General features: G+C 47.1%; 2 protein-coding genes across 2 annotated transcripts in view; both read left to right on the top strand.

The window, feature by feature from the left end:
- Positions 1 to 7762, top strand: part of maml1 (mastermind-like transcriptional coactivator 1) — a 31194-nt gene extending 23432 nt beyond the window's left edge. The window contains exon 5 of the mRNA XM_070837446.1: positions 6719 to 7762. Within this exon, the coding sequence (XP_070693547.1) occupies positions 6719 to 7758 (1040 nt within the window). The 3' untranslated portion in view covers positions 7759 to 7762. The remainder of the gene's footprint in view (positions 1 to 6718) is intronic.
- A 4206-nt stretch (positions 7763 to 11968) lies between these two features.
- ltc4s (leukotriene C4 synthase) lies at positions 11969 to 13524 on the top strand. Its single transcript, XM_070837199.1, has 5 exons — positions 11969 to 12058; positions 12496 to 12595; positions 13031 to 13101; positions 13187 to 13268; positions 13383 to 13524. The coding sequence occupies exons 1-5, from the start codon at positions 12001 to 12003 to the stop codon at positions 13522 to 13524; spliced, it is 453 nt and encodes a 150-aa protein (XP_070693300.1). The 5' UTR covers positions 11969 to 12000.
- The last annotated feature ends 111 nt before the right edge of the window (positions 13525 to 13635 follow it).

Genomic DNA, 13635 nt, shown 5'->3' with positions numbered 1-13635 from the left:
TCCTAACGAGTCCGGTGAAGGACACAAAAACGAAACTGAAACCAAAAAAACAAAACGGGGCGAAAACAGCCGGTTGCTCGTCCAGCGAGTGTGGGGAAGGCTGTTACCTAGGTTTAACGGGGAAAAGACGTCCAAACAGAAAACACCCCCTGTAGTAACTTTACGTTACAGTGGAAGGGCGGTGTGTCTTAGGTGTTCACTGCTTATAAACGTTTAGTGATGTCATGGCCGTACTGGGAGTTCCTTGTGGATTTGGGGAGTTTTCCCCCAATGAGAACTCCTGGTGTTGGATCCAGGCCACGCCCCCTACCTGAGTTTATTGGAGGCAATGCCGACAAGTTTTGGCGCCCGTTTATTTTATGGCCCTTTGTTCCTTTGTCAGGCTTTTCCAGGTACATGTAGGCCGCTCTTTGTCTGGCCATGCGGCAAGGCCCAACATCCCCCCTTTGGCCTGAAGAGTGGGGTGTCGGCCACAGTCTTTAGGGCAACCAAGAGGGCCAACAGTCCATGTGTCCATGTGTTCCTGAAACAGCTACAAGGATTAGACAGTCCATTGAGTTCATGAGGCTCATGAGGCAGTGGTGTCTGGGCAGACATTGAGGCATTGTCTGGGCAGACATCATCTAACTGACTATCCTATTCGATCACAACACCTTCACAAGTCAACATTACAATCTTTTGCTGCTTCTTTGCAATTTCTCAAAAATGAATTTAAAAGAATTGAGGAAAGAAGGACAGGATAGATTGTTAGAGGTTAGTGGCTTGTTCTTGTGATGGTTTGGAGCAAGTCTGTGGGATGGTGACAGACTGGTTGCCAAATTGTGGTGTGACGATCAGTAGGAAGTCTGGCCTGCAATTTCTGGGTGTAGGTTCTACCTCCAGGAGTGGAGGCCGCTCCCCCCTTTCGGGTGTAGAGTTTCTCTCTTCTCCTTGGATTGAGGCTGGTCCCTAAGACTTAATCTGATTTGCATGGAGGCAGTTGTAACACTGACGTCCTCTGGCTGGTACCGGAGGTGCAGCGGGAGGGTCATCTCTCTCCCAGTCATCATTTCATGGGGAGTGACTCCCATGGAGCAGTGCAGTGTGATGGCCACTGGCACCAAGGGGAGTTTCACATCCCAATCCTTGCCACTACTACTAACATACGTCTTATATATGTTAACTATGGTGCGGTTAGCACGTTCTACTTGGCTGAATGACTGGGGGAGGCCTGGGATATAGAATTTTACTTCCTTGTTACAGTCACTTTTCATGTCATTCTCCTTCCACATGGTGATGTGTAGGATGAAACTGTGATGGGCATAGTTTGGATAATCAATTGAGTAGACAGCCAGTTGCACCATAGCCAGCTTGGTGGCTTGTTGGAGGGTGCTAATGCCTGAATTCCCCTGATGGACAAGATTGCCCAAGAAAGTCACAAAGTGGGAGTCTGGGAGATGCGGAGTGGTGATTTCTGGCGCCCCCCTGTATTCCCTCTCCCATCCTACCACGTAGCCTTTGGCAGTGGGGAAAAGGGGCGCCTGGCCTAGTCATGTTAATGGAGGCTCTGTGTCAGATCCCTCTGCGGGGTCAGACAATGCCGGCTGGCTATGAGGCATCTGCTGTTTTATTGCCTCAGTCACCCATCTCCTAATAAAGTTTTCCATTTCCTGTTGGTGAAATGGCTCTTCGGAATATTCTGAATTTCTCCCTGTATACCTGCCCTCTTGTGTGGTGTATCGTTCGAATTGAACTTTCCGCTTTGGCTGGAAAGTATTTCGTTTAAATTTACTCTGGTCTCGGGAGTATGTCTGGTTTTCAAACCTATGATGCTGTCGGTTGCTCTGCTGGCGGAAAGGTTGATGTCCCTGGGTTCTATTTCTAGGATCGGCCATGGCATGAGGCATTTTGTTGCCTTCAAGTGCCAGCTCGTCTCCTGATGTTTGGATCCCCAGGACTCTGGCATCGTCCTCGTGTTTTCTCACAGGACGTGTGTGCGTCTCCCACGCCAGTTGGGCATACTGTCTAATTTCCTGCATGCTAAGATCACGGGTTCTACACTGCATTGTGACATCGTATCTTAGACTGTCATGGAGGTTATGCAGGAACAGGGATTTGAAAACCTGCTCCTCCTCCAGGCCAGGGGCATTACGTCCCTGAAAGTATGCAGCTCTGAGGCGCCTATAGTACTCTCTTGGGGGTTCTCGCCTCCCTTGCATGATTGCAAAAGCACCGAGAGTAGCAGATGCTTGGTCAGCATACAAAGAGTACTCTTCCTGCAGGGCCTGACAGAGGGCTGAGTAGCGATCACGAGTGGCAGGCGGGAGTGTCTCCATGAAGACGTGGACACTCCTCGCTGTGGTCTTCCAGACCAGCTTGAGCTTCTCACGTGAGGAGGGAAGAGGCAAGTCAAGCAAGCACCGGTCTATCTCCCTGAGGTAATCGTCTATATTTGATTCCCGACTGCTGGGATCAAAGCGCTCGATGTCTCGCGCAAGTGATTCAATCTGGCGTGTGCGCAGACCCTGTTCTCGAGGTGGACCTGGACCATCTGAGTCATCGGAGTCTACAAGGTCCCCATAGTCAGCATGGCGGTACCGATTTCGACTTTCCCTGCGTGATGGGGAAAGAGTGCGGTTACGACGCGGGGGCAGACTATGTGACGCGTACGCTTCAGACTGTGGGGGCTCAAAGTAACTCCGCCGCCCATGTGGCGGGGAAAAATTTAAGGTTGTGCGGCTGTGGAGGGACTGCTGCACAGGGAAAGAGGCACCTGGGTAGGCTGAGCGAGGCAACGGAGGTCCTCTGTAACTATCTAAGGTGACTAAGTCAGTGGTGTTGTCACTGTAGGCTGCATGCCTCCTAGATGCGCCACCTGAATTAACTTGGAGGGCATGGGTACTTGGTCTGGGATCAAGGTTCTTAAGTGGGACAGCCCCCCTTGCCCGAGCTACTTCACGTTGCAGATCCTGCTGTCCTGGGTCTGGACCCTGGATGACTGGGTCTTCTGCTGGGTCTGAGTCAGCGTCGGCTGGGTTGTCAATGGCTGTCCCTACCTGGGTGACTATGGGTTCACTTCCTGGTTCTGCTCGTCTGCGAGCAGCCTGGAGTTGTAAATGCAAGAGATTTGTATCTAATTGCAACTGAACACAAGTTTCTTGTGTCTGAGCAACCTCAGACTTGGCAGCCAAAACTTCCTGTCGCAGGCTAGCGTTTGCTTGCTGCGCAGCCCTATGGCTGTCCTGCAGCTGAGCTAACCGCTCTTGGTGCTGCTCAGCTAATAGCTGAGACTTACGCTGATGAAGGAGGGTTATTAAACCTAACAACTCCGGGATAGTGCGCACAGGTTTCCCGGTGGGGTGGTTAATGTATTCCACTAACTCCTTCAGCTTTTCATCACATGTCTTAACATTGTAATGATTAAGATGGCCTCTCTCTGCTGTAGAGAGGTTAAGGAGACCAGCGACCACATCCTGCAGGGCTGGGTCGTCTGACTCACAAGTGTCAGCTCTCGGCTCACTGGGATGGCTCATTTTGCTATGCTTTACCTAGGAAAATGCCCAGTAGCTCTGACTAATAGTGTGATGGGTTACTTTGCTGCTGTAGATGCACAGGTGAGGCTTCAACCTGTGTCTTACACAAACACTGCTAAGTGTACACGTAACAGTGCAAAACAATGCTCTGGCACACCCTACTCTGTTAGGATGTGTGAGATGTCATCAACAACTCTGAAGAGCTCTAACTGTGTTAATGAGTTAGCAATCCTTAAAACAATAATGTGCTATTATTGATCCTCAAACAACAGTACCAACCACTAAACACAACACAAACCACAGAACACAGCTGGATTATGCTTGGTAAAATAAAAAAAAAAAAGAAAACTGAAAATCCAAATTTTCAAAAAAAAAAAAAATTTTTTTTTTTTATATTAACAACTTTAATTATTGTGCATAAATATTGCAATAAAGCTGGCATTAAATAGCCTCACACGGGGCACCATTTGTTGTGCACTGGATGGAGCTAGTTTAGTTATTGGCAGTATTATCAATAAGATTTAGCACTTATCAGTGTACTTATCGATATCAGTAAAATTTAGTTATTAATTAATTATTAATTAATAATATCGGGGCACCACCCTGGTATCAGGGACCAATAACAAACTGGAATACAGTCTCAAAAGGGGTTATTCACTTCAAAATGTTGATATTTAAATCACTATCTCACATTTATAAGAGTGAATAAAAAGGGGCCTCACTTAAAAATGGCGATATTTAAGTTACTATCTTACATTTATAAAGTGAGTGGAAAGGCATGAATCCGAGCACTGACTATCTCAACCAGCTGTTACCACAACAAATATATGCACAGTAATCACAAACAACTACTCTTTAAATGCATAACAGAGTTTATTCAACAAGCACAATGATTTGTGATCAATAATACTAGTTCAAATAACCATCTGCTATTCAACTATCTAAAAGCAGCTATTGGTACAAATTGTTAACACTCAAAACAAGATATATATACAAGCATCCAGCATGTGTGTGTGTGTGTATTTGTGTGTGTGTGTGTGTGTGTGCGTGTGTGTGTGTGTGTGTGTGTGTGTGTGTGTGAAGGGAAAAGGGGGGGGGGCAAGGAGGAGGCCGCAGAGTGGTGACGCAATCACGTGCGTGAATACGTCACCCCAATATGGCGGACGCTCGCAAGATGTGACTAGAGGGAACGAGAGTACAGTGGAGACTGAAATCCCTTCCCTGAGCACTAGAGGCAGGGCACTACTAAGTGTGTAATAGCTACTGTACTTACCGGCCTTAACACTAGGGGCAGGATGCTGCCGGGTGTTGTAACGGCGGTAGTTACGAGCTGAAAACACTAGGGGCTGACTGCTAAAAGTGTAATGGCGGCTGTAATTACAAGTCTGAACTCTAGAGTTAGACTCTGTAATGGCGCCGATCGTGCCTGTAAGGGACGGTATGAACGCGTGTATGTATGTGACTGTAATGTGGGTTAGTAGGAAGAAAGAGGAAAGGAAAGCATTCAACACAAAACACTGAAAATCTGGTTTTTAACCGTCACAGGAGCGCACAATAACCGTATGTCTATCACTCAGCGGCTCGATCAGCAAACTCTGTTTACCGATGGTGGCGCTGGTCCTTTAACTGATAGACTCGCGTTTACTGACTCTCCACGTGTTGGTTATAAACACAACAAAGTCCCTGCGTGGGCTTACGCACAAAACAACGCAGGAGACAAAACAACAGCAGCAAACACACAGTTGTAACACGGGACACGGCGGTCCGGCACTTTAGCTTATAAGCAAAGGTAGCACACTTAAATCCTATCTGTCTCTGCCCAGACACAATGCCTCTTACTTGAAATCGCTTCGCGAGCGATTAGTGTGTGCAAATCCTGCAGGCCTGGCGGGTTTCGGTCCGGCTCGGGTGGCGGCGAGGAAAGGGTCCGTTGCGTCGCTGTGTTAGCGGGGAACGGCGCGCTGGTCCGCGTGTGGCAGCGTGGAGCAGCGGGAGTCGACTTAGAGGGAGAAGAACGTTCGTGATCTTTCCCTGGAGAGAACAGCTTACTGTCTCTCCCTTCCGCAGGTAAAAATTGAGGGAAAAGCCGCGGGTTGCTCGGCGTTTCTCCTCAGGATCCTAACGAGTCCGGTGAAGGACACAAAAACGAAACTGAAACCAAAAAAACAAAACGGGGCGAAAACAGCCGGTTGCTCGTCCAGCGAGTGTGGGGAAGGCTGTTACCTAGGTTTAACGGGGAAAAGACGTCCAAACAGAAAACACCCCCTGTAGTAACTTTACGTTACAGTGGAAGGGCGGTGTGTCTTAGGTGTTCACTGCTTATAAACGTTTAGTGATGTCATGGCCGTACTGGGAGTTCCTTGTGGATTTGGGGAGTTTTCCCCCAATGAGAACTCCTGGTGTTGGATCCAGGCCACGCCCCCTACCTGAGTTTATTGGAGGCAATGCCGACAAGTTTTGGCGCCCGTTTATTTTATGGCCCTTTGTTCCTTTGTCAGGCTTTTCCAGGTACATGTAGGCCGCTCTTTGTCTGGCCATGCGGCAAGGCCCAACACCCAATAACACAAACACATTAACTGATGAAGGCAGCAGCAGACCAGTGGCTCCTGTGCTCTGTGAGGTAAAATTGTTGGTTTTCTCAATGGAGTCTGGTGTGTTTGCAGAGAGCGATAAGAGAAGGGCTGTCTGTGGTTAAACCAAAAGCTGTTTACCAAAACTATCAGTACCTACCAGTCATTCAGACTCCAGGACATAGACAGATAGGACCCAGGTTTAAAAACACCAGAGTTTTCCTTTAAAATAAACGTGTGTTTCACAGATTGAGTCTCTGCTGTTGGTTTTGGTCAGTGAGCGTGTGAATGATGCTCGCCACTGATTTGAATGTAAAATGACCGAGGGGACGTCTGATGTTACACCGACAGCTGTCGTATTGATGATGGAGCAGAAAAATGATCATGAACAGCTTCAAAGGATCAATAATAACTCATCTGGCAGCACCTCAGTACCAACCAGTCTCATTAAAATAATTAATTTGGTTGATTGGCAGAAAGTTAATCAGCAGCTGTTTTTGATGGTTCTGACCGGCCAGCGTCACCACGGCAACTGTGACAGACATTTTAGAAAATGGTTGTCTGACAGTTAATGATCGATTGATTGAATGATTAGTGAATAAGAGATAAATGTGTTTTGTTCTGTTCTTTCTGCAGCGTCCTCTCAGCCGATGGGCAGCGTGGGCGCCATGGGAGGCCCCGCCCCCGGGTCCCAGCGCATGTTCCCTCAGAACCAAGGCATGATGGGTATGAACATGGGTCAGGGCGGTGGGCCGGCAGGTGGTGTGGCCCCGCCCCCTGCGGCGAGTCAGGCTGACATCAGTTTGTCCTCCTGCGGGGGCGGAGGGGGCGGCGGCGGCGTGGAGCAGGTGCTCTACAACAACATGAACCTTCACCCCAACCACCCGGCCCACGCGCCGCAGCAGGCCGGCCTGCAGCGCCAGCCGCTGGGCCCCATGAGCGCCCCCTACCGGCAGAACCTCCTGGCTCAGCAGCAGCACCTGAAGGTGCAGCCCAACGCCGCCATGTTGAAGCAGCAGCAGATGGCCGCCGCCGCAGCCCGCATGCCGGGCTCCATGCAGAACAGTATGGGCGCCAACATGCCCGGCTCCATGCCCGGCAGCATGCAGGGCGCCCAGAGCGCCGCCTGGCAGCAGCAGCTGGCCAATCAGCAGCCTTCCAGTAACGCCGGCCTGCCCCCCAACGCCTTCAGCAACCCCCCCAACGCCTTCCACATGCAGCAACAGCCTCGCATCGCCAAGATGCCGCCTGGCGCTGCGCCCTTTGGCGCAAACCCCGGCGGCCGTCCGATGGGAGGGCTGAACCCCGCGCAGCAGATGATGCAGACAAACATGGCAGCCGCCCAGCAGAGGGCGCCGCCCAACCCTCAAAGCCTCGGCCAGCCGATGGCCAGTCAGCAGCAGACTCAGCAACAGGCCAATCAGAGCCAGGCCGTCCTCCCCGACCTGGCGGCGTTCGGACAGCCGCAGGGCAACGGCCGCCAGGGACTGCAGTGTAACCAAGGTTACCAGGTGAGCAGGACTGCCAGTCAGCAGCAGCAGCAGGTGTCGTTTGGATACAACGTGGCGTCGGGGAGCTTCGCCGGGGAGAGCGAGCTGGTGGACTCCCTGCTGAAGGGTCAGAGCACCCAGGAGTGGATGGCCGACCTGGACGAGCTGCTCGCCAGCCACCATTAGTGAGAAACACCTGACTGATCCTGGAGCAGCTGAACCAGCCGAGCTGACAGGCTGTTAGCATTAGCATTAACCACGCGGCCCGTGAAGACACGTGACCGGCAGCCAGCTGATGGCGGACGTCGGGCCACCTCGCCGTCCGGTGACAGAATGAAGGCTGTTATTGAACTCAGATTTAAGTTAACCAGTGAGGAAGCACGGCGAGGTTTGACCAGTCCGCCGAGCCCTGCTGTGTCAGACACACCAGGCGTCATTCCAAAATCTTACAATTTAACGTTTGATTTGCTCTTTGCAAATGTACACACGTGGTAGAGCGGAGCGGAAAGGCCTTTTCTAATTTTCCAGAGTTTTCCGGTAAATTCAGCACACAGAAGATCAACTCCCTTCAATCAGTGTTTAGAGGCCTGAAGTTTCAGCTCTAAAGTTAGCTCTAGTTAGTGTGTTTGAACACTATAAAGTTACACCTCCCTCACTAATCTATCAGAGCATAGATTTTTTATTGCTTTATTTATTGTTTAAACAGCACATTTAAAATGTCCAGTCACTCTGGGAAGGATTTTAGATCTGGTGGTTAATCTCTCTGTTCTCGACGGGACGTTTCAGCATTCACAAACATGATTTTTGATATTTTAGGAGTCCGTTCTACCTCGTGTGTAAATCTGTAGATGAGCGACACGTCTGATCTTCGGCTGGCGTTGAGTCTGCGCTCGTGTGCAGACGAAGAGTGTTTATAGATGACGGAGACTGAAGTCGTGTTGAGACTACTGAACCTACGGCTCGGTGCTAAACCACTGGACCTGCCCCACGGCGCCACCTAGAGACCGCCGGCACCCCCCCCCGAAACAAAGTTGATGCTTTTATGACTAGAACTTCATTTTATCCTCTAATTTCTTCAGCAGAAATGAAGTGAAATCACTCCTAAAGGGACAGTTCAGATTATTCACACAGTCAGTCTATCACCTGCAGTAGATGGTCGTCTGTTTGGAGAATCAAGCAGCACAGACGCTAATCAATGTACTGCTGTGGACGGGGGCAGCAGGAAAACTGAATTTAGACACCTAAAAAAAGGTCCCCCCCCCCCCCAAAAAAAAAAGAATCTACATCAGTTTAAGTGTATGCTGTATATACCAGACTCCATTGACAAAAACAGTAATTTTACCTCACAGAACATGGGAGTAGCTGGTGGAGTTGCCGTGACTTTGCCGTTTGAACAGGTTAGTTTGGACCCAAAATAAATCCTTTAAAACGCCAAAGTCGCACAATGACATAAGCTAACTAACCGAGCGAGGCAGCGGTAAGACCTGCAGCTTCTGTGTTCTGCGAGGTAAAATTAGTGTTTTTGTGAATGGAGTCTGGTGGCTGTGGCTTGTGTTAGCCATCTACTGTAGGTAATAAGAGCCTCACACAAACCACACTTCAAATAATCTGAACTGTCCCTTTAAAAAGTTACACAGAAATTTAACACACGTCAAGTCATTTAAAGGACCAGTCTGATGTTTTTTTTGCATGTTTTACAGCATTTACTACAAACCACAGATTCTTTCTGATTTCTGTGACTTTTCCAAAGCATTAAGAGTTTCAGTTCACTTTGGTATAAAAGTGAGCCTGCGGACAGAGAGTCCATCACACCGTGTCTGCCTTCAGCTTCACATGTCTGTCCTGTGGTCTTATTTTACCACCACATGTCACTGAAATGAGGTTAAAAGCCGACATGAGGGCTGAGAATGCAAATAAGGTGATTTTCATGTTGTAGGGAAATATGTTGAAACACACGCTGCTATTTAAATATCTGAAACAGTGCGGCGTGTTTTCTTTAGGGAAATGAGACGCCATAATGCAAAACACAGAATACCTTTTATTTTAGTAAACACTCCTGTTTTCTGCTGATAAAACATGCAAAAACTTTAATTTGGTCCTTTTTAATTGTGACGTTTTAGAGCCGGAGTGAATAAAATCTCCACAGACGTTTGTGTTAGTTTTCAAACTTCCTCCTGCTGCAAACAAACAAACTTAATTTCACGTTGTTGTTGCTTCCTGACGGTCGTCGTTCCTGTTGGTTTAACGTAAACACAGACCAGCGGCTGGAAGTTTCCTCAGTCTGTGTCACCGTTTGGTGAGGCGATGCTGCGTTCCAGTGGAATTGGAAAAATTAATCACTTGGTGATTTGGGCCTTTTTTAGCCCTAAATTCAGTCTCCCAGGCTGCACGGTTTGGTGTTTAAGGTCCACGGACACACGTGCCGTCATGTTTATAACACATGTTGATACGTTTAAAGCCTTAAAGGGTAATTCCAGTGTTTTTAGATATGTAATAATGTACAGCTACACGTCAGGCTCGCTGTACATTATCCTGCTTATTACATGGCCTCGTTCAATTTGACGCAAAATAATGACCTAAAAATTATTTTATTGCTTCTGTGATCAGTTGGTTAATTGACCAATCAGAATTAAGTATTTAAAAAAAGCTGTGTAATAGATAAATAAGTATAAACACATTATAACTAAAGGGGCTCGGGCAGCCAAGGGGACTTTTATATCATTCTTATGTCACTCCATTCAAAGCCACCAGACCCCATTGACAAAAACAGTAATTTTCCATCTGTAAACACAGCAGTCGCCGGTCTAGTTGTGGTGACTTTGGTGTGTTTAATAGGTTAGTTATGATCCAAACTAACCTTTTTAAAACCCCAAAGTCATGCAATAACTCAAACAGACTAACCGATGGAGGCAGCAGTAAACCGGCAGCTCCTGTGTTCAGTGAGGTAAAATTAGCATTTTTTTTTAATGTAGTCTGGTGTGTGTGTGCAGAGAGAGCTACTTATTCAGGTTTTTTTTATTATCTGCAGTTTATCACTAACATTTTTCACAGTGCAGGTGTTGAAAAGTCTCCATGTTATGACACTAAAAATGAATTTTCCAAATTATAAACATTATTCCATAAAACTCATTTTCTTGACTTAAATTTGGACTTTAGGTTCGTTTGTCAGTTTAAAAAAAAATGTCGGAACGCAGCATTTCGCCTCCGAACGTGTTTCCAGACACGACGGCAGAATAAAGAAAACGATACGAGACATTAAAGTGTTCTAACTTGCTTCCTGTCAGATCGGACTGCGGACGAAGAATTTAACGATGAACACGGGCTCAGTTTAGAGTTGTGTCCTTAAGGTTCTCATTATATATATATTAGTCACTTTCACGTCCGTTTTCATCATTCGCTTCCTCGTCTGCTGTCGGATCTTTAACCTGTGACTCTGAGTGTGTCCAGCTCCGGCCTTTAAGGTGGAATTGTGGACGCGGTCGTCCTGTTTTAAGGTGGAACTGTGACGCGGTCGCTCTTATCTACTGTACTGTGTTCGACTTCCTCACAGAAACTTATGCATTTGTGTTTGCCGACATGTTGTGTGTTTTATTTGTAATGTTGTTATCGCTAAACGACGGGGTTGGTTTCATGTTTTCATCCAAATCGCCGCCAACCACTCGATCAGTCGATTGATCGATCTATTGATCTCCTGCCGACTCTTGAGCTTCCAGCCTCGCTCGGCCTCCCGGTGGTTTTCTGGGTCTAACTGTTGTGAACGGGCTCTCTGTGTAAATGTCTATAAATATATTTTTTGTATGTAAGCCTTTCCTAATGATCTGGAGAAGATAGATGTTATTTTTATATATTGCAGCGGATTTTTTGTAAGTATTTTATACTTTTGATATGGTTCTCTGTAAAACAAGAGTATTATGTAAATATAGTTCTTTAGAAACACGTCTGTGGTCCGAGTGTTTTCTGTTTCTGTGTTTTATAACGTACGTCGACATCAGAGTCATGAAAACTTCTAGAATTATTAAACTTAGTTGAACAATGAGGCCGAACAAAAGTGAGACAAAAATAAAGTTAAAATGATAACAAAAAAATGAATTAGTAAATATGAATTATTTATTCTGTACACGTGACAAAGTGTTTCTGTTAAATTAGTCGTTTTTAAACAGGAGTTTGGTCCCTTTTATTCAAAAATACAGAAAGAAACCTGAACCAGAAACAACTAACCAACTAACCAACAGTCACTAAACTGTTCACCTGGTTAAACTGACACCAGGTTGCTCATTAACCTGGTCACCTGTTGGTGTGTTGTGGCCCCGCCCCTGAAGGTGTGTGCTCTCTCGCTGTTACCTGTCTGCTTGTTGCCGACCGTGGTTCAGAGCTCAGGTGTGTGTCTCAATCTCACCTGTCACTCGGACTCGTCGTCTCGCTGCGAAGATGCTGGAGGAGGTCGTCGACCTCGCCGCGGTGACGGTGCTGGCCGTCCTGGAGCAGGGTAAGAGGGCATGCTGGGAAATATGAGAGGAGCCGTTTAATTTGATGAAAAATGACTGAAGTCTGGTTGTGACACACGTTTAGTCCTGGAAATTAGTTTAAAGACGTTTTTATTTGATGTCCAGAGTGTTTAAACATCACAGTCTCAGTTTTTAACACTTGTTACAGGATTTATTTTTCACTCTTGTGTTTTTAGTTATTTTACTATATTTTATCTTGTAATCAAACTGTCTGCCTCTGTTATTATTATTATTATTATTATTATTATTATTAGTCTTTTTATGAATCCTTTACAAACACAGACTGAACTTTGATCTGAACAAAGGTCTGATGTTTATTTAGTTTATCAGCAACGTCTGACTGATTTAAAATCCATGATGCTGAATAAACAGTTTGGTTCATATCTGCTATCTGCTGTGCGTGTGTGCGCGCACGCAGCCTATTTCTCTCTCCAGGTGATCTACGCCAGGAGGAAGTACTCGGTGTCTCCTCCCACCACCACCGGACCGCCGGAATTTGAGAGGATCTTCAGAGCTCAGTCAGTGTTTCTGTTTGAGTTTGTTAACATCAGACCAGCAGCTCCTGTGTCCTGTTCTCTAAAATCCCTGTTTTAGTGAATGTAGTCTGGTGTGTGTGCTGTTTGTGGTTAAACCAAAAGGATCTTCCAGGTCTCTCTCTGTAGGGATCCTTTCCATGATGCTGTCACACACTTAGAATAACACTCTGAGCCTGTCAGTGGATCAAACAAGCTCTTTTAGTGGACCTACTGTGATCAGGTGCAGTTGTCCCAAAGGATCACGTTGCAGCCATTGCAGCCCGTTTGGTGGCTGCTGGCTGAGGTGATCTACTGGACCAGTTCCAACACTTTTACTACCTACCAGTCACTCACACACCAGGATGTGGACAGAGGGGAACCAGAGGTTAAAAACAGTGGAGTGGCCCTTTAACCTGCAGACTTCTCCTGTGTGTTCAGAGCAAACTGTGTTGAGTACTTCCCGATCTTCATCACCATCCTGTGGACGTCCGGAGTCTTCTTCAGCCACGGTGATCACACACAAAACAACTTCATGAGTCGCAGCATGACAGGAACACACACAAACTGATGTGTGTGTGTGTGTGTGTGTTGCAGGTCTGTCTTCAGTCTGTGGTCTCCTCTATTTATACGGACGCCTCCTTTACTTTCGTGGATATTCACAGTCGTCACAGGGACGGTAGGAGACACCACCTGTCTGTCTGACTGTCTGTCTGTCTGTCAGGATTTATCAGGATAAATAACCTGATCAATAACCCGTCTCTCTCTCTCTCTCTCTCTCTCTGTGCTCCAGTTTGGCTCCGTTGTATTTCAGCGCTCAGGTTCTCTGGGTTCTCATCGGGTTCTCGTCTCTTGGTGTTTTCCTCTCGTTCTGCAGAGTTTACCTGAACGTGGACCTGCTGCAGCAGCTCAGCTGTGCCCTCGGTCTGGTCTGAAAGAGGAGGAGGAGGAGGAGGAGGAGGAGGAGGAGGTCATTTTTCCTCACAGCACTGAGGAGCTTCAGGTGTTTTAAAGGACTAGTTTGGATGAAATAATCCTTTAAAACA

The sequence above is a fragment of the Pempheris klunzingeri genome, chromosome 9 (assembly GCF_042242105.1).
Source record: "Pempheris klunzingeri isolate RE-2024b chromosome 9, fPemKlu1.hap1, whole genome shotgun sequence".
NCBI classification, from domain to species: Eukaryota; Metazoa; Chordata; class Actinopteri; order Acropomatiformes; family Pempheridae; genus Pempheris; species Pempheris klunzingeri.
The sequence above is the reverse complement of the archived record's forward strand: the minus strand, read 5'-3'. Positions and strand labels throughout refer to the sequence as shown.